The 23,767-nt window shown below is 34.9% G+C and overlaps 1 protein-coding gene across 3 annotated transcripts in view; it reads right to left on the bottom strand.

Annotated features, from left to right (window-relative positions):
• Nucleotides 1-23,767, bottom strand: part of nwk (nervous wreck) — a 179,763-nt gene that overhangs the window by 18,001 nt on the left and 137,995 nt on the right. For 2 of the 3 annotated variants that reach the window (XM_069815116.1, XM_069815134.1), the window contains exons 15-19: nucleotides 18,496-18,701; nucleotides 15,913-16,201; nucleotides 9,392-9,606; nucleotides 5,996-6,073; nucleotides 3,280-3,409 (exon numbers count right to left, since the gene is read on the bottom strand). In XM_069815116.1, coding sequence (XP_069671217.1) covers nucleotides 3,280-3,409; nucleotides 5,996-6,073; nucleotides 9,392-9,606; nucleotides 15,913-16,201; nucleotides 18,496-18,701 — 918 coding nt within the window. The remainder of the gene's footprint in view (nucleotides 1-3,279; nucleotides 3,410-5,995; nucleotides 6,074-9,391; nucleotides 9,607-15,912; nucleotides 16,202-18,495; nucleotides 18,702-23,767) is intronic. The other variant, XM_069815127.1, reaches the window with a different exon arrangement.

Genomic DNA, 23,767 nt, shown 5'->3' with positions numbered 1-23,767 from the left:
GTGCTAATGACATTATGATGTAATGAAGTTGAAATAATAGGAAGGGAATGATATGGGTAATAGGAAAACGAAATCTCTGAAAACAATACCTATCCCATAGCCTCTTTTACAATAAAACTACCTGAGGATATTCAAAGAATCGAACACAAGCCTACTTGAGTGACTAGCCCAACCTCCCTCATAGTTTGAATCTCTTATAATAAATCTTTCTTATTTCTGTAGAATGAAAAGCATTTATTCGTTGCTTAGTTGATGCCCTGTTTTCATTCAAGCTCCTTAATAGTACCGTAATACGAAGGAAGGACCCAAGGTTTACACTGCAACCTGAAGCTTATTGTGCTTATCACTCCTGTTTTGTGAATGATACTTGTAGCCAAATGGTGGCACTGTAGAAGTACAGCACGCCACACACTATGGTATGGATGATTATGTGTAAATTAATGATGGTGAAGTGAGTCCAAGATCTAACGCCAAAAGTTACTCAGCATTTCTGATTCAATTGGTTGAGAGAAAACTCGGAAAAAAATCCAACCTGGTAACCTGTCCCAACAAGGATTTGAACCTGGGTCCGCTTGTTTCATGGTCAAATGTGCTAACCATTACTCTACAGCAGCGGACTAATTTGAGATGGATAGCACATTTATATCAACGATAAATAAATGTATTATTATTATTATTATTATTATTATTATTATTATTATTATTATTATTATTATTATTATTATTATTATTATTAAGGTAGGTGTCCCTGATATGGCCGTGCTAAGGTTTGAGAATTTTTCTAGCCGCCATTTTGAAAAATGTAAACCACTTTTTTCTTACTCGTTCTCAGTCTAATGGACTTTCTTAAAACAATTTCCTTTCCCCATAAAAATAGCTTTAATTGTCCAAAAATTCCCAAATTCCAAAAGTCTACCTAGTGGCCATATCAGGAACATGTGCACATGATATGGCCACCCTTGTTCCATGTTCTACAAATCATGATTGTTTTCAGTTTGATAGCGCAGTTGTGTTAAAATTAAATAATTTTGGTGTAAAATGAATAAAAATGACACTTAATAATCTTTTTTATAATTCAAAAGTATAGCCAAAACAGGTTTTTCCGTAAAAACTTAAATTGTTTTTCTTAAAATACAAAATTTTGCGTAATCCCAGCTATAAGGCATGTAAATTTGTCAGGTGAAAAAATAAAAGTGAAATGAAATTGATATGGCCATGGTGCATTTAATATGGTCATATCAGGAGCAGGTAAGCTTTCACGAAAATCGTTTGATTATGAACAACTCGTAAAAGATACGCCATCAACTACAACACCAATCAACAGAACATTAAAAACTTAATGGAGTACGATGGTTTTCATGAAACAAGTCTTTGAAAAACATGCATAAAACAAAGGAGACTTACCAGAGGAAAATAAGAAGAGATCACATGAAAACCGCAAAACAGGCAACTAACGCCATATTGCTCAACCTGACTGGATGCAAAACGATCAAGTGACATACCAGGATGCCCTTTCACTGGTTGCTGCTGCAATTTAGCGGATTTTTTGGTTAATTAACTCACAATAAGGGGGGTGGGGGTGGCCATATCAGGAGCACCCACCTTATTATTATTATTATTATTATTATTATTATTATTATTATTATTATTATTATTATTAAGTGATTTGTTATTAATACAGGGTTGTTTCCGGTGTCTGATAACGAATTTGAATGACATCTTGTGCGTCAGGAGTCACACGACAGCTAAACTGTGACGCCAGGTGACAGACCAGTAGTGAGTGATCTCATAGTCAGAGTGCACGGCGACTCACAGCAGAAATTCCCAAGAAAATCGAGCCTTTTTGGAAGGGGTACATAACAACCCTTTCCGATGCCAAACACAATTAAGTGAAAATAAAAGAAGCCTGCAATAAACGAGGTTTCGTTATTTCCAAGAAAGGCATCTTCTGTGTACTTAATAAGATTGATGAAGCTCGAATGGAATTAATTTGTATCATCTTGTGGGGTGCGGCGACTTATTTGATTGCTTTTTCCACTCTGGAATTAATCCCATCGGAGCTTTGCCAGTCTCATTAGGTACACACAAGATGCCTTTCTTGGAAATAACGAAACCACGTGTTTTGCAGGCTCCTATGATTTTCACGTATCTGTACTTGACATCGGAAAGGGTTGTTATGTACCCCTCGCAAAAAGGCTCGATTTTCTTGGACATTGCTACTGTGATACACCGTGCACTCTGATTATGAAATCACTCACTACTAGTCTGTCACCTCACGCCGCAATTCAGCTGTCGGTGTGATTCCCGACGCACATGACGTCATTCAAATTCGTTATCAGAAGTCGGAAACATCCCTGTATTAATGTGCTACCTAACAGTGAATAACCAATAATAATAATAATAATAATAATAATAATAATAATAATAATAATAATAATAATAATAATAATAATATAGTGGTAGTAGTAAGTAGTAGTGGTTAGTAGTACAGTATTAGTAGTAGTAGTAGTATTCTTATTTATTTTCCTAGTCTCGCAATATTTAATTACAATTCTCATACGGAAAACCTGTAAGGAATCCCTTATCCCTTATGGTACAATGATAACGAGAAACGGGTAATACATTTTGTGCAAAAAACAGTTCATTCAAGGACGGAAAGTTTTTACATGCCATAAATCTGTAATATGGTCTCCAAATTTTTAATTCTTTCGTAAGCAAATTATGTTACTGTAAACTGGGGTTACTTTGAACAGAGAGGAAACTTTGAACATTTTTTTCAGAAAATCATATTTAGGTTTCTACATGCTGCACTTGTTGTAGATGGAGGTAAATTATCATAAAATCATTCTCATACCAAATTTACCTCCATCTATAGCAAGTGCAGCATGTAGAAATCTAAATAGGATTTTCTGAAAAAATGTTCAAAGTATCCTCTGTGTTCAAAGTAACCCCAGTTTACGGTACTAATGATTTTTAATACTTTCATGACCATTGTCTCGCATTTAGTAGTGACCACATACATCCCAATGACTTGTTTACAGGAAAGATGCACTGGCTGACATGCCACTGTAATTTTGTCTCTTTCTTGCTCAGAATAATCTTCAAATTTGTTTCATATAATTGAACCTGACTTTCTAAAGCTCCTCATCATCATCTGATGGACTATCGTAACTTGTCTGACTGATCAGGAATATAAATCCATTTCAGCGACAGGGAAAGAGCAGCACTCTTCCAAAACAAACACTAAAAGAGGTTTTGCCCCAAACTGAAATGTGTTACGTTTTGATGGCGGGTGCTCGACGACAGGAGTGGGCTGTGTAATGATGACCTGCTGGGGGGCCAATAGGAATGTAGGCACATCCGGCGGTGTGAACACAGGCGGTGCTGACCCTGGGGGCTCATCTTCACCCTGAAACATCACAAATTCAGTCACACTTTGAGTAAAGTCTACACTGCAGTTTTCCTCAGTTTTATGCACTTCATACACTCAGTGTTTTTAAGGTTATAAAAAGTACGGTACATTAACAATACCGGTAATCTTAATGAACGATGTATAAAGCCCAATGTTGATGATGGACGATTTCTTGGATGGCAGAGGGAGATATTTAAGCATGAACAGGGTTGCCATGTCTCCCACATTTTACGAGATCTCCTGTATTTTACACACATATTTCATACTGTTTCCTCCGTTTTTCATGAAGTTTTATCTACTTATTTTTATGTAAGGGGATATTTACATTTTTCGCTAGTATAAATTTAGTAAAATTCAAAAATTCAATGTTTTATTTCTACATATCTTGAATTAATTTTGTGCTGGAATTTGGTATAGTGGTTATACATTACTTTTAGATTAATAAACAATTCTCAGAATACCGGTACCAAAAAAAAAAAAAAAAAAAAAAAAAAAAAAAAAAAGCTTTTATTATTGAGGGTATTTATATTTTTAGGGTTCTTAGGAAAATATTTGGTGTTAAGAAGGATGAAGTTACAGGAAAATGGAGAAAGTTACACAATGCACAACTGCACGCATTGTATTATTCAACTAACATAATTATTAGGAACATTAAATCCATGGTGTGGTCTTCTCGGACACCGAGTCATAGGACCATACTTTTTTTGAGGAGAACTTGAATGGTAAAACGCATGCTTCCTCCGAAACATTATGCACCAGTTGCTTCATGATGTTCCCCTTGTACTTCGGTTAATGATGTGGCTCAGCAGGACGGCTGTATGGCTCACTTTTCACGTAAGGCTCGATGAGTTATTAACCAGGAGGATTGGTAACACATATTCCTCTATAATTTGTATATTTGCTTCGACCTCCCTGCTTATACTACATACAACTTATAAATCCAAGCTTCATTTCTGCAAGTATTTCTTCACCTTCTGAAATTTTCCTATAGATCTCTATAAGCAGTTCAATTAATTTTCTTCATAATTCTAAATGAATTCCATTAGGTCTACTTGTTTTCTCATTTTTCCCTTCTCGATAATAATAATAATAATAATAATAATAATAATAATAATAATAATAATAATAATAATAATAATAATAATAATAATAATAGTGATGAACTGATGATAATACTAATAATAATAGTAGTACTGGTAGTAATAATAATACTGAATATCTTTATGATATCTTTACTTTATTAACTTTTGCAATTTACTTGCTCGACTAGTTTAGAAAAGATATCATAAAGTTATTCAATAATTAGTCTGTAAGTGTTAAAATAGGATTCCGGTATTGAACAATGAATAATAATAATAATAATAATAATAATAATAATAATAATAATAATAATAATAATAATAATAATAATAATAATAATGCCTAAATGGAAGTCAAAACCTACCAGTATCATAAAAATTACTTATTAACTTTACCCAGCTTCCCACTCCCTTCATTTTTCCCCTTTACGCAAAGTAGTTTTTAAGGACTGTGGGTAATTAGAAACTGAACTGTTTCGAGTGCCTATAATTTAGAAAATATTTTAAACCTTTGTATTTTAAATACTACTGGCCACAGTATGAATCAATTTAAGAATCACGTAATGCATATAGTAAGTGATAATTTTGTGACAGTTCATTTATGAAAAATTTTATTTTTTTTTCAAAGACTGAATTCTGATTTGTTTTCTTCTTCATTTATTTAGGTGCACTTTTCTCAGGAACTGTTTAACATACTTAATGAAACTCTTACGGTACATTTTAAAGGATAAATTCTACAATCTGCAGCTAAAATTGAATGGTTGGCCAGAACAAGGTTGTAACAAACAAATCTTTGTCTTTTGGTAAATCAAGATTACTGGTAATGGTTTAGGAAGCACTTATTTTATTATAATTATTTATTGAAATATACATGCTAGGGTAAGATAATTTAAAGTCATATGAAAATATTCACTGGCCTTTACAAACAATCTTGTTTCATGCTTAGCTCAACATACCAAAAAATGAGGGTTCCAACCTTTTTCTGGACAACCATTCAATTATGAAGCAATAGGTTTTGCTTTTCATTTTAAAATTTTCATTTTAATTGCAAAAAGGAACAATTTCTGAACAAGTTATTATTGTTTCTTCAACTGATATTAATGCGTTTCTTTGATCAAATTTTAGGAGGAAATTGTCAGAAATGTTTTTTACCACAAAATATTAAAAATTTCAGTCACAGACCAAACAGTATTTGAAAAAAATGCACCTAAATGAATGCAAACAACTACAAAAAAATCAGACTGCAGCCATTGGAAAAATATTTTTCATAAATAAACCAGTGAAAAAAATTGCTAAGTACCAAATGCATTAAATTATTTTAACTTAGGCCTACTGTGTATTTTTTTTTTAGAAATTGTATTTAATTATCTTCAGTAGTATAAAAAATACAGCGGTTTAAAGTATTTTCTAATTTATTAGCACTCATACAGCCCTCTTAATAATCTCTATTTATTATATCAGTTAATGAGGGGTCGGTTCCAACTATGAGAATTCATTTGTTTACCTGCTCTGTGGAAAATTCGCCAAAGGGAAACCAGGGAGTTGTTCCATCGACTCCTTGGTCGTCCCTGGTTTGCGTGTCCTTTTGGAAGATAACAAAATACTAATTTTAGGAGGCTGTATCTTCCCATGCACTGTAAATAATCTGTCTAATTTTGTTGTTATTCCTGAATTGCTGGATTGTTCTACTCATGATTAAATCATATATTTGCAACCAATATGCCACATCACTTTTATGTACCTTTAAACTGCCTATGTATGTGTGCAATACAATTTCTGAAGTTTTTAATACAAGGTTATTCATAAATTAGTTGAATATTTAACATCTGGTTCTGACTGCACAAGAAAGAAATGAATCCATCAACACAACTTAAAATTGTATTTTCAGAGTGAAATCAAATTATTACATCAACTCTCTGGTTGAACATCACAGAACAGCACCTATCAATTTCCAGAAAAGCGACTATATTGTTGCCACCTTTCTAAACATTGAGGGAGTAGGCATTCTGGGCTCTGAAGTAACAGAGTTTGTCTTTCTATCACCGGTAGTGGTGCCAAAAGATACTATCTTCAAAATTAAATCCTTAGAATAAAATCCAGCTAAAAAAGGTATTCTACATAAAGTAAAATTAGGAATACATAAACAATTAGAAGTTGAAGATATCTGAAAAAATAAATTTCCCATTAAACGATTATTTTGAGAATCCTTTATTTTCCATTTGGGGATAGGAAAGAGGGCAGTTAGGTGGCAGAACTTTGTCAAGGGTAGGAGACTTAAGTGGCAACTCTCATAAAGTGGGAAAGCTCAAATAAAGGGTGGCTATATTTTCCATATTAGGTATTTCTTAATTTAATTACCCACGGTGAAACTATTTTTAACCAATTTCTAGAAGATTAATTATTTTTTTTCTTAATTTCCGACATTATTTTTTAACTTATTTATATATATTTTTTAATTTCTCAGTCTTTGTACCGGTATTATAAAATTTATGTTAGTCTGAGTGATATAAAGAAGAGGAATCTTGGCTATGTCATTTTGTTAATAATTCAATGTGCCCCAAAAGTTGACTAAAAGGAGAGAAGCGAAGTTTGAAGATCTCGATTTTTGTACCCTACATACCGGTAGTGAAATTTTTATGGAAGTTGATTATTTCTGGTCAAGGCAAAAGTTTATAATAGGTATTATAACATATTACTACTGACTGTTATATGATTTAACAAACCCTAACACGAATTTAGACAGTTCATAGACAGTAAATAGGAGAACCTAAATGCTAAGGAAAAGTTGACTTAAAATAACAATAATTAAAGTAATTAATAAATTGGATTCAACGTATTCTAAAATATGCATTATGTGCATTTACAACATTTTAATAATTAAAGATATTTAATAAAATAAATATTACAAACAAAAAAATAAAACGATCCCCATATAATACACGTGTCTGGGCAAGAGATATACATAAATAATAGCTTATAATGCATTACTATTCATTACATTTTCTCAAGGTAAAGATCAGTCAAAAGAAAAAAATATCTCTTGCATTTGATTAAACGTGAAAGAAACAAATCAAAAGTAAATATCTGATTAGGAATGCACAAAAATGGCGTCACTGATTCATTTTTTATATATGTGGCCTACAGTGACGGAACACATATACCTTAACATGTTGCAAAACTTTGCTATTCCACAGATTCCCCCAGGTTTCACATTTCAGTAAACAGAGCCCTATAACATCTTTATTGAAATGTTATCAATTTTTTTGATTGAGAAATAGTCGGAAAATTGAATCAGAGGATGGGGCCCAACTGCTTGGCCTTTAGAACCCCGGATATGACACTATTGTACTTTTCTTTCATGAGGCTGTATTAAAGAAATCATGTACAAGAGAAAAGTTTGAGATTCAGACAATTTGAAACAGCGTATCGTTGAAATAGTTGAGTTAATAACGCCTCAAATGTTGGTAAACACTTGAGTACCGGTATCGTTCTGATATCTGTCGAGCTACAAATAGTGTAGGCCTACACATTGAAGTGTACCAACGTACATAAAACTTTTAGAGTTACTCTGTACAATATAGGAAAAAGAAATTCAAGAAAATAAACTTGCAAATTTTAAGATATATTGTATGTGTTTATTTTTGGATATCTCTAGCCTCAACACGCGGTATGAATAATTTGCTACAGAACTAATACCTTAAATGTGCTTTAAAAATAAAACAAATGAAGCTTATCCTTCTAGGCACTAGTGACATCCATGAGCCAGTCTCCTAGAGTTGGGGCAAATACCAGCAAGTTAAGGATCCTGCTGTTTCACCACAAAAAGATATATATAACCTTCAATGATAGTATTTTAAATACAGAAATGATTTTGATAAAGAGAGGAATGCCTGGCTTGCATTGAAATCTATTATTAAGAACTTTCTGAGCAGCCATAGGAGCCCAGAGTACTAACATGCTGTTGAGGAACTGCAGAGCTACCAGGCTCTTGGTGCACGTATGTCCATAAAGATGCAGTTCCTCAGCTCGCATTTAGATTACTTTCCTGAAAACTGTGGGAATACAGAGTCTATGCCTATGTCCCTTCCGCCATCCAATTCAGTATTTTCCATGGTATTCTGTTCTCAGTCAAGTTCTTCCATTCTCCTGCAGGCGTCCCAATAGTAGGGTATGTATATATTTTATATAGGATACATAAAAAATTCATTCTATTAAAATTAACAACTCTACATGTCTGAAAGTAATCCACTTTTTAGAAATAAGTGTTTATTACATGCAGTAAAAAATTAATGATATTAGAGAAATCATAACAAAGTTATGGTTAGAAAATGATATACCAGTACAGAGGCCTCAAACTAGGAAGCTGCCTGGAGAGGGGAAGTAGTAGAGCTAACGGAGGGGGCCCACCTAGGCTCCGATACCCAGGTATAGTCATATTATCTGAAAAGTTGACCTCTTGACAATATATTCAAGATGTACCCTCCCTATGCAGCCTTCTCAACTGTTTTTAGAACTGAGCTGTACCGTTCTAGTCCACAGTGCACAGCAGTAGGCGGACAGGGGTAGGGGAGAAGTGCTCTATGCGCCTGCGCGAACAAGACAGCTTGCTAGTTTGAGGCATCTGTAAATGCATTTTTTTTTTCATATTCTGATAAAATTGGCTTTTAAAAAATTATTATTAGTAATATTTTATATATTTTATCATCTATTTAAGTTCTAATGAGTCTTGTTTTAGTAGGTATGGTACATTGTAATTTTTGCCCATTTGTGAGTTCATTTTCTTATAAAATTTTAGAAATTTACAGCCTGCATTTTTTTATATTATTTGTGGTCGTCCATATGCCCTTAAACCTGGGTCTCTGGGTTATAAAGCCATTTGGGACTCAATTTCTGTACTCACTTGTGGTGTCAGAGGTTCGCCATCTGCCCGACACTCCTCGACAACCAGTGAAGGGAAAAGTCCAGTCTGGCCATCCAGTTCGCCTTCCCACCAGCCGTCATCCACAACATGGACCACCTTCCTGAGCACTCGAATCACTTGCCCCTCAGCGAAGGTGAGTTCTTCTGGACACGTAGCTTCATAGTCGTACAGAGCAAGACAGTAGCTTTCCCCATCTGGAAATAAAAAAGTCACAATAATAATTGCTAATTTATTTGATATAAGAGTGACAGAGTTTTACATTATATGGCTTATTTATATTAAACATTATCAATTTTGGGCCCGTTATGAGCAATAGAACTTCTTTTCAGTGCTACCAACTTTGACATTTCATATCAGTTCTAGTTTCCATTGCACTTAGCGCATTGGTTTACAATTCTTTTTATGGAATGACTTTTGCATGCCCACAGTTGACATTTTCCACACCTAAATTCTGTCGTCTTATCTAGTATTACTATTATGAATAATCTAATGTATATTGGTTCAGTGCAAATAGATTAACTTTAAATTTAAGTAAGACCCAGACTATATGTTTTGGTTTAAAAAGAGATGTTGAACCTTCTACTGTAGTGAAATTACTGGGTTTTCATATTGATAGTAAGTTGAATTGAGTTAATCATACCAGTATTAATGAAATTTCTAAAAAGTTAAGTAAGGTCATTTCTATGTTAAGAAAACTTAAACATTGTACCACAATGAAAACTGTACTAAGTGCATATTATGCTTTTTTTCACAGTAACTTACCGGTATTATAAATTATGGGATTATGTTATGGGAAAACAGTAGTGGTGCTAAAGATATTTCTATTCTACAAAAAAGGGCTATTCGCATTATTCTTGGATGTTCTCCATGGGAGTCTTGTAAATCCTTATTTAAATAATTATCCATATTAACTCTTCCTAGTTTATATTTGAATGTGTAAAATACTGTATGTACATTTGAATAATTTGATGTACCAAAAAACTGAAGATAGGCCCTATACATAATTATAACAGAAGAACTAGAATTAACTTGGCAATTTCTGCTTGCAGATTAATTAAAACACTTGACAGTTTTGTATTTTTAGGTGTCAAATTTTATAACAAATTACCAAAACACTTAAAAAGAAGCTATTAATTTTAATAATTCTCTTAGGACTTTTCTAACTGAAAAGAGTTTTTATAGCATAGATGAGTTTCTTAATACTTAATGATTGTTTGTTTGATGTAATTCATTAATGACGAAGCCTATTATAATTGTATTCGACACAAACTCTGAGCGACTTGAATTTTGTTTTTTTTTTTCTGTTAACAAGCTTCACAGGGAGCTATACCTGAAAGCTAGATTTGCATAATACACGTCACTGTTCATTAACAGAATAAACCACAATTCAAGTCACACACAGTTTGTGTGCTCTCAATGCTGGTTGCTTGACGGTTGTCAGCTCACTTTGAGGTCTGTAGTTATAAAGGGAGAAATTGAGTCGGGATCTGGTAGAGTTCCTGGGTAGCTCAGTTGGTAGAGCCTTGGTGCGTTTAGCCAAAGGTCCCGGGTTCGATACCCGGCCCCGGAACAATTTTTCCCTTGAAATTACTGTAGATGTGTTTGATTTCACTACGATAGCTTCCACTGTTAAACGAATTGGCTCCTTGAGGCTGCAATTCGAAGCCCTTTCTATAACACATGGTCACACATTTGGTCTCCAAGTTCCAACAAGAAATTCCGTCGACGATGTAGCACCTTAGTCTTTTTTTTTTATTTTCTTTCAGTGGGTTATTTTACGATGCTTATCAACATCTCAGGTTATTTAGCATCTGAATGAAATGAAGGTGATAATGCTGGTGAAATGAGTCCAGGGTCCAGCACCGATAGTTACCCAACATTTGTCCATATTGGGTTGAGGGAAAACTCCGGAAAAAACCTAAACCAGGTAACTTACCCCAGCTGGGATTCGAACTCGGGCCATCCTGGCTTCGCGGTCAGACGCGCTAACCGTTACTCCACAGTTGTGGATACCTTAATCTTCTAATCTGAATGCTTCAAGAGTCAAAGTATGAGTGCATTTGTGCAATTTATGTCCATAATTTTGGAAAAGAATCTGAAGGGGCCATCAACGTGTTCCTCCACACATTGTGTACTCTCTTCCCAGTTTGTCGACGACATCTACGTCAAGAGGGAAAACTGACGCCAATATAACTGTAAAGGGCAATAAATAGCTTGGGATCTATCAACAATGTGTTCCGCAGCTGTGTAAAGTCAATTTTTGTGAATACTAGAGTCGACGGCAATTCGGAAGGCGGTAGCCTGCTAGCGTTTGCATCGAGAGAGACAGATAGAGAGAGCAAGGCAGCGTACAACATTGCCACATCGTACTTCACGCACATGTGCAATACAAATAGCCAGGAGAGAATTTAAATTATCAAAAGACAACAATGACTTTAGCCGTTGATTACTGTAAGCATTGACACCAAACAAACTCTGTTTCCTTCACTAACAATATTCTTTGCACGGTTCTCAATCCCACACCACATGCTTCTGCAGTCATTTCTTGTGCGTTAACAACGTTGTAGCCAGCATCAAGATGGCCGGCAGTGCTCTACTCGTCAACGTTTTTAAAATAATTATACACCTTAAACACAATTTTCCACACCTGTCTGTGCAATATTTGTCTTTTTACAGTCTCTTTCTTCCATTTATTTATCTTACACATACACAGTAAATGTTAGTTTTACTTATTCAATGTATTGAAGCACTCACACGTGAACAAACGAATTCTGGAAGTACTTGTTATAGACTGATTCTGATTGGTTCTACTGTACAAGTTTGTGACGTCACATACCAGAAATGCTATGGCGCATGTAGCAGCTGACCGCCTTCTGAAATGCCGTCTAGTCTAGCTTCGTCACAGTTATTACGGTATGAGGTCCATTTTGGTCCACATTTTTTTAATAGTATTTCCGTAAGTGCAAAGAGAGAATTATTTTCAAAATACAGTATATTTATCTTGGTGGAATTAAGGCATTGATAAAATGACAGAAAATAAGGGGTTCATGATTTCAATAATATTTTAAAAACGTAGTAGTGGGGTCCAGCAAGGGTTAAGAGCGAGGTCTACAAGAGCAAAGTGGAAACTTCTCGCTCGCATTTTACATGGGTTTGCTCAAGTAAAGGAATGTCCTAATCAGCTCAGATCAGCAACACAGCAGCTATCTACAAGAGCTGCAAAGTGCATTGAAGTTGATGGTGGATTTTTTTAACATGTTCTGTAAAGAAAAGTACACAATTAAAGAGAACATAAAGTAACAATGTTTTAATTTACTATCACCTGCACTTTTCATGTTCCTCATTGTTTCCATTAGTTTTCTCCGAAACCGTTAAGAACAGGAGATATGTTCATATAAACTTTTTTGTTCAGAATCACCAATATTATATCACCCTTCAAACCATCTACCTTCCCTTCTGCCTCACCCTGTAGTTAGCTTTCATAAGCGTATTTCGCTACCACAATTACTACTATCTGAAATAATGTGTGGTTCGCGACAGGATTATCTTGGCTGTCTGCAGAATGCGCGGACTTGGTTAATAAAAACTTAAACTAACCAAACCTAACCTTCGTATATGAAGAGTTCGCGGGAAAAACGATGAATGTCATAGTTTTGTTAAGGTTGATGTCATTATCTAATTCATGGATCGCTACGAAATTTAATGTTGTTCTTATGAAAAAATGGTAAAAAGGAGAATTATCACCACGAATACAGTAATCCTTTCCTTTATTTTCTATAGAAACAGCACTACATCTTGCAGTTATAGACTCAATTAGATCATTATCTAATCCTTAACAGAAATGTGACATTCATCGTTTTTCCCACAAACTCTTCATATGCAAGACGGGTAACTGGAGCACAGGAAATTTCTTGATTTGATCTTGATTTAATCTGGAATGTAAACGCAAAATAAATCCAAGTAAGGATTACACTGGCACTGCATGAAAGATCCGTGCATGCACAGACAACCAAGATGAACCTATCGCGAGCCCCTCCAAAATAATACCATGGCATGATTGTGACTATAATAGTATTTAATTCATTAATATGTCACATCAACGGACGTATATACGTCACCCAAACATCGTAAGATGAAGATTACATTTGTAAAGTTTCTTTCCAGCCATAAGCAGTGCAGACTAAGATCAGACGCTATGGACAGTACTCTATAACAGAGTCGCCAGTATGAAAGGATAATTCCAAGCCTTTGGTGTGAGACGAACTCGATAGCTCAGTGGTAGAGCGCCTGACCGGAGAACAGGAAGTCGCAGGTTCGATTCCCGCTCGAGGTTGTGAAGTTTTTCTTTCATACCATGGCATGATTGTGACTATAATAGTATTTAATTCATTAATACCAGAACTTTTACTAGGTGTATCATGCTGATACGTGCAATATAGTTGGAGCATAAGTGAAAATGATACACTGTGCCAGGGGCGTATATTGCGGATGTTCAAGGTGTGCGCTGGACACCCTGTAAATTCGGTAATCTCATTTTTTATTTTAAGTGTTTTATATAATGCAACAATAATTTTGATTTATCACAATTTAAATGCGTGGTAATCTCATTGGAAGTTGACGTATATAGTTCAAGACTAATTTTAATTCATTACCATTTAAATATTTTAAATGCCTGCTGGTTGAATGTGCACACCATCCCCAGAATGGCTTTCGTTTTTATAACGTATGCTCTGCCTGACGAAGGGGGATGAGTTCTGGTCTGGTTGTCCTGTCCGTACAAAAGAACATCCCCTGTTGAGAGTTACTGCTATAATTCTCTGCACGCGCAAGGTGGCATGGTGGGGATACTCGCTTCTCTCAAGCTCGCAGGTCGTCCTGTATACAGGCAGCTCAACTTGTCAATAGCGTTACAAAATATTGTGTTTGACGTGTGTTTACTGTTTGTGTGAGTGAATTTACTGTGTTTAGGTTTTACTAGGGTTCATAGTTGTGTGCCAGCGCAGGTGAACAATTTAAATTACTTACTCGTATTTAATGATAATAGCACTTGGAAATGTACACTGTAAAAGATCTGCAAAAGCCATTCTCTTCTCGCCCACTAGGAGAGAAATTACATATAGTGAATAAGAATAGACCTACCCCGCCACTTCCGAATTTAGTGCAACAATATAAAACAAAAAGCGAATAATACATTAGACATTTTTCTATTTCACAATATGAAATTGTAGAATAGTTAGCGGCTTGTGGAACTTCAAACAGGTTATTTTGCTGGCCATGGTTGTTGTTTGATCATAAATAATGCAATTTTGAATAATGTTATTTGTAGCTGCCTCCTTTCTCCGGCATTTGCAGGGCAGTCATTGAAACAAGGTGATTAATTTTCAAGAAGTTGTGGTGCGAGTACTTTGAATAATATTTAAATGTCATTTTCTTTTAATTTTATGTCATTTTTCCTTTAGTTTAAGGGCATTTTAATGATCATTGTAACAAATGTATTCTTCACCTTACGATGTTTGGTGACATATACACGTCCGTTGATGTGACATATTAATGAATTTAAATACTATTATAGTCACAATCATGCCATGGTATGAAAGAAAAATTTCACAACCTCGAGCGGGAATCGAACCTGCGACTTCCTGTTCTCCGGTCAGGCGCGACTATAAATAGTATTTAAATTCATTAATATGTCACATCAACGGACGTGTATACGTCACCAAACATCGTAAGATGAACAATACATTTGTAAAAGTTTCTTTCAACCCATAAGCAGTGCTGACTAGATCAGACGCTATGGACAGTACTCTATAACAGAGTCGCCAGTATGAAAGGATAATTCCAAGCCTTTGGCGTGAGACGAACTCGATAGCTCAGTGGTAAAGCACCTGACCGGAGAACAGGAAGTCGCAGGTTCGATTCCCGCTCGAGGTTGTGAAATTTTTCTTTCATATCATGGCATGATTGTGACTATAATAGTATTTAAATTCATCATTTTAAGTAGATTTTTAGGTCAGCAACATCCGCCCCATAGTTATTATTTATAAATAATACTAAATTATATATTAAAAAAGTCCACACCTGTGGAGTAACGGTCAGCGCGTCTGGCTGCGAAACCAGGTGGCCCGGGTTCGAATCCTGGTCGGGGCAAGTTACCTGGTTGAGGTTTTTTCCGGGTTTTTCCTTCAACCCAATACCAGCAAATGCTGGGTAACTTTCGGTGCTGGACCCCGGACTCATTTCACCGGCATTATCACCTTCATATCATTCAGACGCTAAATAACCTAGATGTTGATACAGCGTCGTAAAATAACCCAATAAAATAAATATATTAAAAAATGGCAGTTAATATTGATCCGATATTTCACTTAGGCCTATAATAATTGTGCGAGATAGACCAACTATATATTTTTTAACAGAACACCCAAACTTCAGGTTCAGCATACGCCACTGCACTGTGCTCCATATTCTCTATTTTTTTATAAACTGAAATAAAGACTCACCCTCTTGCTGAGGTTCAGAGGCGGCAACGGGCTCCTCCGGTGGCTTCAGATCCTCCTGCTCGTCCACAGTGTAGTCCACGGAACTGAAGGAGATCTGAGAGACGAGCTGGTAGTTGGAGCCAGTGCCTTGTTCGGTCTGGTCGTCGTGGTCCACGTCCAGGTAGTTGTGGGGCACATAGCCCTCCTCTCCCCGGTAATTTCGAGCTCGCAACCAACCGTCTCCATCACCCTCTCCTACCACCTCGAGTTGCTCATTCTCGACAATGCTCAACTCATCTGGATTTTGTGCCTGTAACATCATCATATAATACTATCAGAGTGCATACAACACTAAAAGATGTCAAGCTTTCAAGGAGGTCAAATTAATTTCGTAATTCATTTAACGTCTTTTTTTCTATTATTATACAGGGTTATTATACACAGAGGGTTTGGAATTGAATGGGATACATCAGCTTCTTGTCTATGCGGATGACGTGAATATGTTAGGAGAAAATCCACAAACGATTAGGGAAAACGCGGAAATTCTACTTGAAGCAAGTAAAGAGATAGGGTTGGAAGTAAATCCCGAAAAGACTAAGTATATGATTATGTCGCGTGATCAGAATATTGTACGAAATGGATCTATAAAAGTTGGAGATTTATCCTTCGAAGAGGTGGAAAAATTCAAATATCTTGGAGCAACAGTAACAAATATAAATGACACTCGGGAGGAAATTAAACACAGAATAAATATGGGAAATGCCTGTTATTATTCAGCTTTTGTCATCTAGTCTGCTGTCAAAAAATCTGAAAGTTAGAATTTATAAAACAGTTATATTACCGGTTGTTCTGTATGGCTGTGAAACTTGGACTCTCACTTTGAGAGAGGAACAGAGATTAAGAGTGTTTGAGAGTAAGAATGTTAGGAAAATTTTTGAAGCTAAGAGGGACGAAGTTACAGGAGAATGGAGAAAGTTACACAACACAGAGCTGCACGCATTGTATCCTTGACCTGACATAATTAGGAACATTAAATCCAGACGTTTCAGATGGGCAGGGCATGTAGCACATATGGGCGAATCCAGAAATGCATATAGAGTGTTAGTTGGGAGGCCAGAGGGGAAAATACCTTTGGGGAGGCCGAGACGTAGATGGGAGGATAATATTAAAATGGATTTGAGGGAGGTGGGATATGATGGTAGAGACTGGATTAATCTTGCTCAGGATAGGGACCAATGGCGGGCTTATGTGAGGGCGGCAATGAACCTCTGGGTTCCTTAAAAGCCAGTAAGTAAGTAAGTATACAGAGTGTCAAAAAAGTTCGTTTCAGGAATTACAGAGAGGTAAAAATAAACATCTTTTTATATGGTAGAAATCTGGCAGACGAACCATTTTGTCAGTAGATGTCCTAAAAGGGTATGTCGCTTGGTTTCTGTCAGACCACTTACCTATTTTGTCAGCAACACGTTGTAAGGCAAATAGTGTTATAATTGCAGTGAGTGGATTGCTAAGAAAGGCAAGTTTGCATTCTGCTAGCACTTCGATTGCCTGACCTAACCCCTATGGACTTCTTTGTGGGAGGGGGGGGGGATACGAAATGTCTGTTTTACGAGATTCAGATTAATATACCAGAAAAGCTGGTTGCTCGTGTTGTTGAAGCTGCAGCGATTATTCGACAAACTCCTGACATTTTTTAGTGTAGCCTATCAGACAATCTATAGTGCATAGAAATCGATTGTGGATTCGGTTAAATGGAAGGCAGTTTGAGCCACATCTCAGAACAAAGTTTTTTACATCACTGCATTCAGGTAACAGAATCTGCAACAGTCTCTTCACACCACTTATTAACTCAGAGTGCCAGAGAGACAAGTCTGAGAGGTTTCTGTCACATAAAAATATCTTTGTATTTACCTCCTCTGTCATCCCGGAAATGTTGTAAACGCACTTTTTGACACCCTGTAGAGGTTATTTAGAAACGGCCAGACGGCGTAAGTAATTAACAGAGCACTGGCAGAACGAAACTAGTGTTGCCAATACTTGTACAGTCTCTGGAAAACGTAGGTCTATTCTGTATTTTGCCTTTTTATTGCTATCTTCCATTTCTCGCATTTTTTTTAGGTGTCACCTGTATTATTTGCGTCCTATAAATCAATAATTACTAGTTTTCAATATTACATACAGTATTTTTAACGTGACACCAAACGAAATATAAGGAGAAAGACGTACATTCAAAATTTCGAAATTTTCACAGAAGTACGTGTGAAAATCGGACCCTGAACAGAACATGGAGCAGAATAATAGAGTCTGCTTAAAATAGATTTCTAAGACAACTGGCACTGTGTTCAATTTTAGACAAAAATTAAATACATGAAAGATAAATTTTATTATCGGTCATTGTTAAAAAGCACTAAGTCATTTTCTTTAATATTGAGATATTAATCGAAGAAAACTGTTCTACACACTTAATAATAAAATTGTAAAGTTATATTTCTGTTGTGCTTAGGTACATAATGAGACTTCTTTCACAAACGCAGGCAAAGTTCTTAATATCGACTGCATGCTTACATCCAGAGCAACACTAAAGTTATGAAGAGACCTGCTCACCGTGTAGTTGTAGAGTGCTATGCACTTGTATGTCTGACCAGGCTCAACTGTAACGTCTACAGTTGGGGGCTGCTGGACTGCTTCCACTTCCTCCTCCTGTACCCCACTGGTGGTATCGCCATCTTCTGGACCCCAGTCTACTTGTGTAGGATCATCCCAGCCAGCCGTCAGTTGTTCCAGCCTCTGCCGTTCTTGCTCCACCATGGCTGTAAATAAATAAATAAATAAATAAATAAACAGGTAAAAAAGTACATTAGTAAATAAATAATAATTAAATACAGTACTTAAAGAAGTTAATAGATAAACAAATCTGTAAAAAGTAATTACGTAAATAGTTAAGTGCTGTAAATAAGTAAATAAATAAATTAATGAATAAATAAATATGTAAAAAAAAGTAATTACGTAATAATTATATATTCAAATAAGTAAATAAATAAGCTAATAAGTAAATAAATAAGTACATAACTAAATAAACAGGTAAATAATTAAATAAGTAAATAAGTCAATAGGTAAATAAACTTGTAAGAAGTAATTGCATAAATAAATAAGTAAATACTTATATAAGTAAATAAATAAATAATTAAAACTTAAGTAAATAAGCAAGTTAATAGATAAATAAATAAATACGTAAGAAAGTAATTATGTATATATATATATATACTGTGTGTGTGTGTATATATATATATATATATATATATATATATATATATATATATATAAGTAACTAAATAAGTAAGTTAATACATAAATAAATATGTAAATAAGTACCTAATGAACAAATAAAGAAATTCTTTCCTGGTTTAACAACATTCACATATTTTTATGGATCCTGTGATTACAACCGTTTTCTTCAATTTTTTTTCACCATTCTTGTTTCTCTGCCCACAGACTTCTTCAATGTCCCTCTCCCTCACTGATGTATGAATTCTCTGTACCTGGTGTCACGTGGTCTTCGCCTCTGGCTTCACCAAAGTAGTATTCATTCTATGATTCTCTTTAGCTATCTTTTATCTATCATTCATTTTGTGTGCACATAAATAATGAAAACTTTGAAATAGAGTGTACTGTACTTCTGCTGACACAACAAATTCAAGAATGCATTTTTGTATTATAGTTTGATTGTCGCAAGTGAAGGGAAAGATTTTTTACGATTTTGAAGACAGAGTTGTTGGTTACTCGCGAGAAGACGAGCAAAAGGAATGTGATTTTGGATGTTCATTATAATAAACATCACTCAGATAAGCATCGCATTAGCCTGGTTATTATCAGTTACAATGATGTGTATCAATATGCAAATTAAAGGGTACGGTACTAATTAATTACTTTAATGAAGTAAGTAACTACCTATTAATAATTACTTAATCTAGTACGAATTGCATTATTAATAGATTAAATTTTCATTTCTTAAACAAAAGAGCAATGATCAGCAGTTGATGCAGTTGGTACCGATATATTTGTTGATGAATAGTATCGTTATTGTATCACATGACATACCAGTAAGCACTAATGTACTTCCCTCCACTGTTTCATCTCGTGAGTAACAAACAATAGGTTGCATTTGACTGAAATAAGGACAGGACATATTTTGTTTTTTGTAGTGTATTATAGAAAGGTTTTTATGTTATGTATTGTTCTTTCTATCAATAGGTCAAAATTTATTGCAGCGAATTTTTCACTTACGAGTATTGTAACAAGTAATAGAGGATTTTACCATAAACATAATATGTTAAGTACTTATTCGTTTTAGGTGATTTGGAGTCTATTTACACCAGTTTCAGGTTGCCTGAAATTTCCTATTTTGGAGGTAAGTGCCAATTTTGCTCATACATGCCTGCTTTCCACTACAATGCTATTTTCATGTTTTTCTCATTTTAATAAATCTACTCTCGGATGGTGACAGGATTTTCTCTTTGCCAAATTCAAGAACGGCTTTGAGGATCACTCAGCCTCCTATCAAATTGAGTACAGGATCTTTCCCGGGGGTAAAAGGTGGTCAGAGCGTGGTGCTGACCACACCACCTTATTCTAGTGCCGAAGTCAAGAAAGCATGGGGCTGTACCTCCATACCTCCCCCCTCCAAATGCCTTCATGACATGTGAAGGGACTACCTATACTCTATACATTTTAATATCATGGTTGGATAAATCTTTTTCTCACAGACAACTGATTTTTGTCACTTTTTCACCATCTTTATTTTTCTTCCCTAGTAGAGACCGTATTAAGAAGCAAGCAATGCAACAGGCGCAGTGCAGTGTAAATTTAAGAGGATCATGAAAAGGGACCCGGACTGGGAACAGATCAAAGAAGTGAATCCATCTCCTGTACTGTCTTATGTTTATCATAACAATAAAAGGTTTTATCATGAACCGTCAATGCTTATCTACTTAACAAATTTATTAGTTTACAATAATTTTTTACATTTATTTGGTTTTTAACGTTTTCGGCTTGATTAAGCCATCTTCAGAAAAGTTAATGCCCATGTGCATGAGGTTGGTACATGTGTATGTGATACAAATAAATAAACCAATTAACATGTCTCTCTGTAGAAGTAAATGAACATATAGCAAGATTAAAACAATTACTATGTTAAAACTAGGCTATGTGAGCCATGATCAAAGTTATTAAAATTATTATATACTAAATTAAAACATATACAATACAGTTGTGATTGAGACAGGTTGGTATCTGTATTGAATTCCAGATTTGACTGAGAATTGGTGAATCAGAATCATGAATGCTGTGGAGCTAACCCTGTAGACGCTGAAGGTGGTAAGACAAGCATTCACAGTTCATGATAAAACCTTTTATTTATTGTATCAGCTTATTGGCCCCATCATGCCTTTTAAATTTTTATGTTTATCACTTTTACAGCTGGCATCCTTCAAGTACTTACTGCCATTTTAAAACATATGAAGTGGAGAGAGCTTCATCTCAGTACAACATATTTACAAAAACTAGGCATCAGTTTAAACTTACATTAAAAAATTTACAGAAGAACGTTTTCATTCACTTCAATATTATAATGCACAAGATTTAGAGCAGCTATGTTTGGATGAGGATATATTTTAAATGTCAGTAAACTGTATTTCTTAATTTCTACTAAGATTTTAATTTATTTACTTAAAATGTTTATTGCAATGATAACATCTTGCCTATTAAGTCTTTGTAGTATGCCTGGAATTATGCCTACAAATCCTTAGCCTGGTATATTTCGGGACAAGCCTTGACGTCCTCACCCCATCCTTCTGCCTGAAAGCAGCTCTCACATGTGCCAAACGCCAAATTTTACAGAGTTGATGTTATGAACAGTTTGATTGTTACGACCATGTTATTTAGGAATTAAAATTTATTACAGACAAGAATAAGAAAGAACATGTGAAGATTTAAAAAATAAATAAACAAACAAATAATTTATAGCAAAATAATGGAAACCTGAAAAATAAATTAGTATACAATTGAATACTCTTTCAAATTTAAGTAGCTACCACAAAATAGAAGTGCCATTTGATATTTCAAAGTGGGGATGGTTGGGGTAAGGAGGTGAAAACTAATATGCAATTAAGACTGGTTTTAAACTTCCCCCTCAATATCTAAATTGATGTGTTTTTTGTTTATTTAAATTGAATTTAAATTATATAGATATTTAGACTGGGAAGTTTTGAAATTAATGTTCTGTAAACATTGGAACAAACACAACTATTGAGTTTTATTGTACAGTCAATCGGTAAATTACTAGGAATTTTTTATGATTATTAATACTTTTATGTTTTATTCTTTTATAATAAAAAACTCTAGTAATTTACTGATTAATTTTACAGCAAAACGCTATAGTACATTTTGATTCCATGTAAGGATCCATGTAAGTGAATATAAATTAAGAATAATGTAAATAATTGTGGTGCAAGGGACTTTTTATATAAAGTGATTCAATATTTTAATAAAATATTAGTAAAATGCAAACCACTCAGCATAGACGAACGAAATTTTGTACATTTGTCATTATTAACCAAATATATACCAGAGATCAAAATTTGGTGACTCTAGCTTCATAAGTATAGTAGTGATTGATTTCATTATTGTGAACCCTTACCACTATGGAACTTGGAAATTTCAGTATATTGTCCTCTTAATATATGTCAGGAACCTTTCGATTGTTACGACCAAGTTATTTAGAAATTAAAATTTATTAGAGCCAAAAATAAGAAAATTAAATAGTTAGCCTAAACTTAAACAAAAACCGTGTATGGCAAAAGAATGAAAACATAGCTCATGACTTGAATCAAATTCTCTGAAATAGATGATATATCGTTTCGATAACACTCAGGTTTTGTTCTGCGCAATAGGTTACAAGAAAAGTCGTCGCTTTGGTCAGAAGAAAATTTCTTTACCATGGTAATTCCCACACCTGTCGCATCTGCAGTTAATCGATTATTTTAAATTCTTATTTATGAAGACATCCCCTTTATCAACTATGGAACACATAAAATGTTTAGCTTTTTGTACATACCGATAAATTGACTTATACAGTGTGGCAGTTAGAAAATCGTACAGTGTTATAAGGCAGGAACTAGTGCTGCCATCTTCTAGAACTGAATATGAATCCAAATAGGAATTGCTTCTAGGGATTATTCCTGTGTTCGTCCATGGTCTGGAATTTAGGTTAAGTTTAGATTTAAGACCTCTCCTGGCACCACATTATCATAATCATCCTATCACATCATCGGGGTAATGTAACTCCGCCTTCCAGGCGCCCCAACCTCAGAAGTAGGTTACAATTAAGCCACAGCCAGGAGAGAAGACCAGAAATGTGGAAAAAACAACCTGGTGGCATTGGATAAAAAAAAAAAACATTATTTTCACAATCTGTGTAAATCATCTTTTGTAGAAATTTTTTGAGATGAAGGGCAGGATTTGAATTTTGTTCTTAATTTCTCGCCTTGACCACGGCCAAAAATGGAAGACATTATTTCAGTCGATCACTGCACTGCACATACGTACACTGACCAGACCAATGGAAACAGAAATTTGTCAACAACGCATTTTTCCTTAATGAGGGTCTGGTCTCTACTGTTCCTTTGTCGGTGTGAGAGTCAGTCTCTTTAAGTAAATGACTGAAAGGGGGAGACTTCTTTGCCATTTCTAGGAAACAAGGCCATCAAGACTTGTCTCGAACTACAATAAGATGCACCCCTTCATTTTCTCACTATACTAGGTGAAAATAGAAAAAATTGTGATACTGCAAAAAATCGACTTAGAAACATTTTATTGATAA

This window comes from Periplaneta americana, chromosome 2 (genome assembly GCF_040183065.1).
Source record: "Periplaneta americana isolate PAMFEO1 chromosome 2, P.americana_PAMFEO1_priV1, whole genome shotgun sequence".
Classification (NCBI taxonomy): domain Eukaryota; kingdom Metazoa; phylum Arthropoda; class Insecta; order Blattodea; family Blattidae; genus Periplaneta; species Periplaneta americana.
The sequence above is the reverse complement of the archived record's forward strand: the minus strand, read 5'-3'. Positions and strand labels throughout refer to the sequence as shown.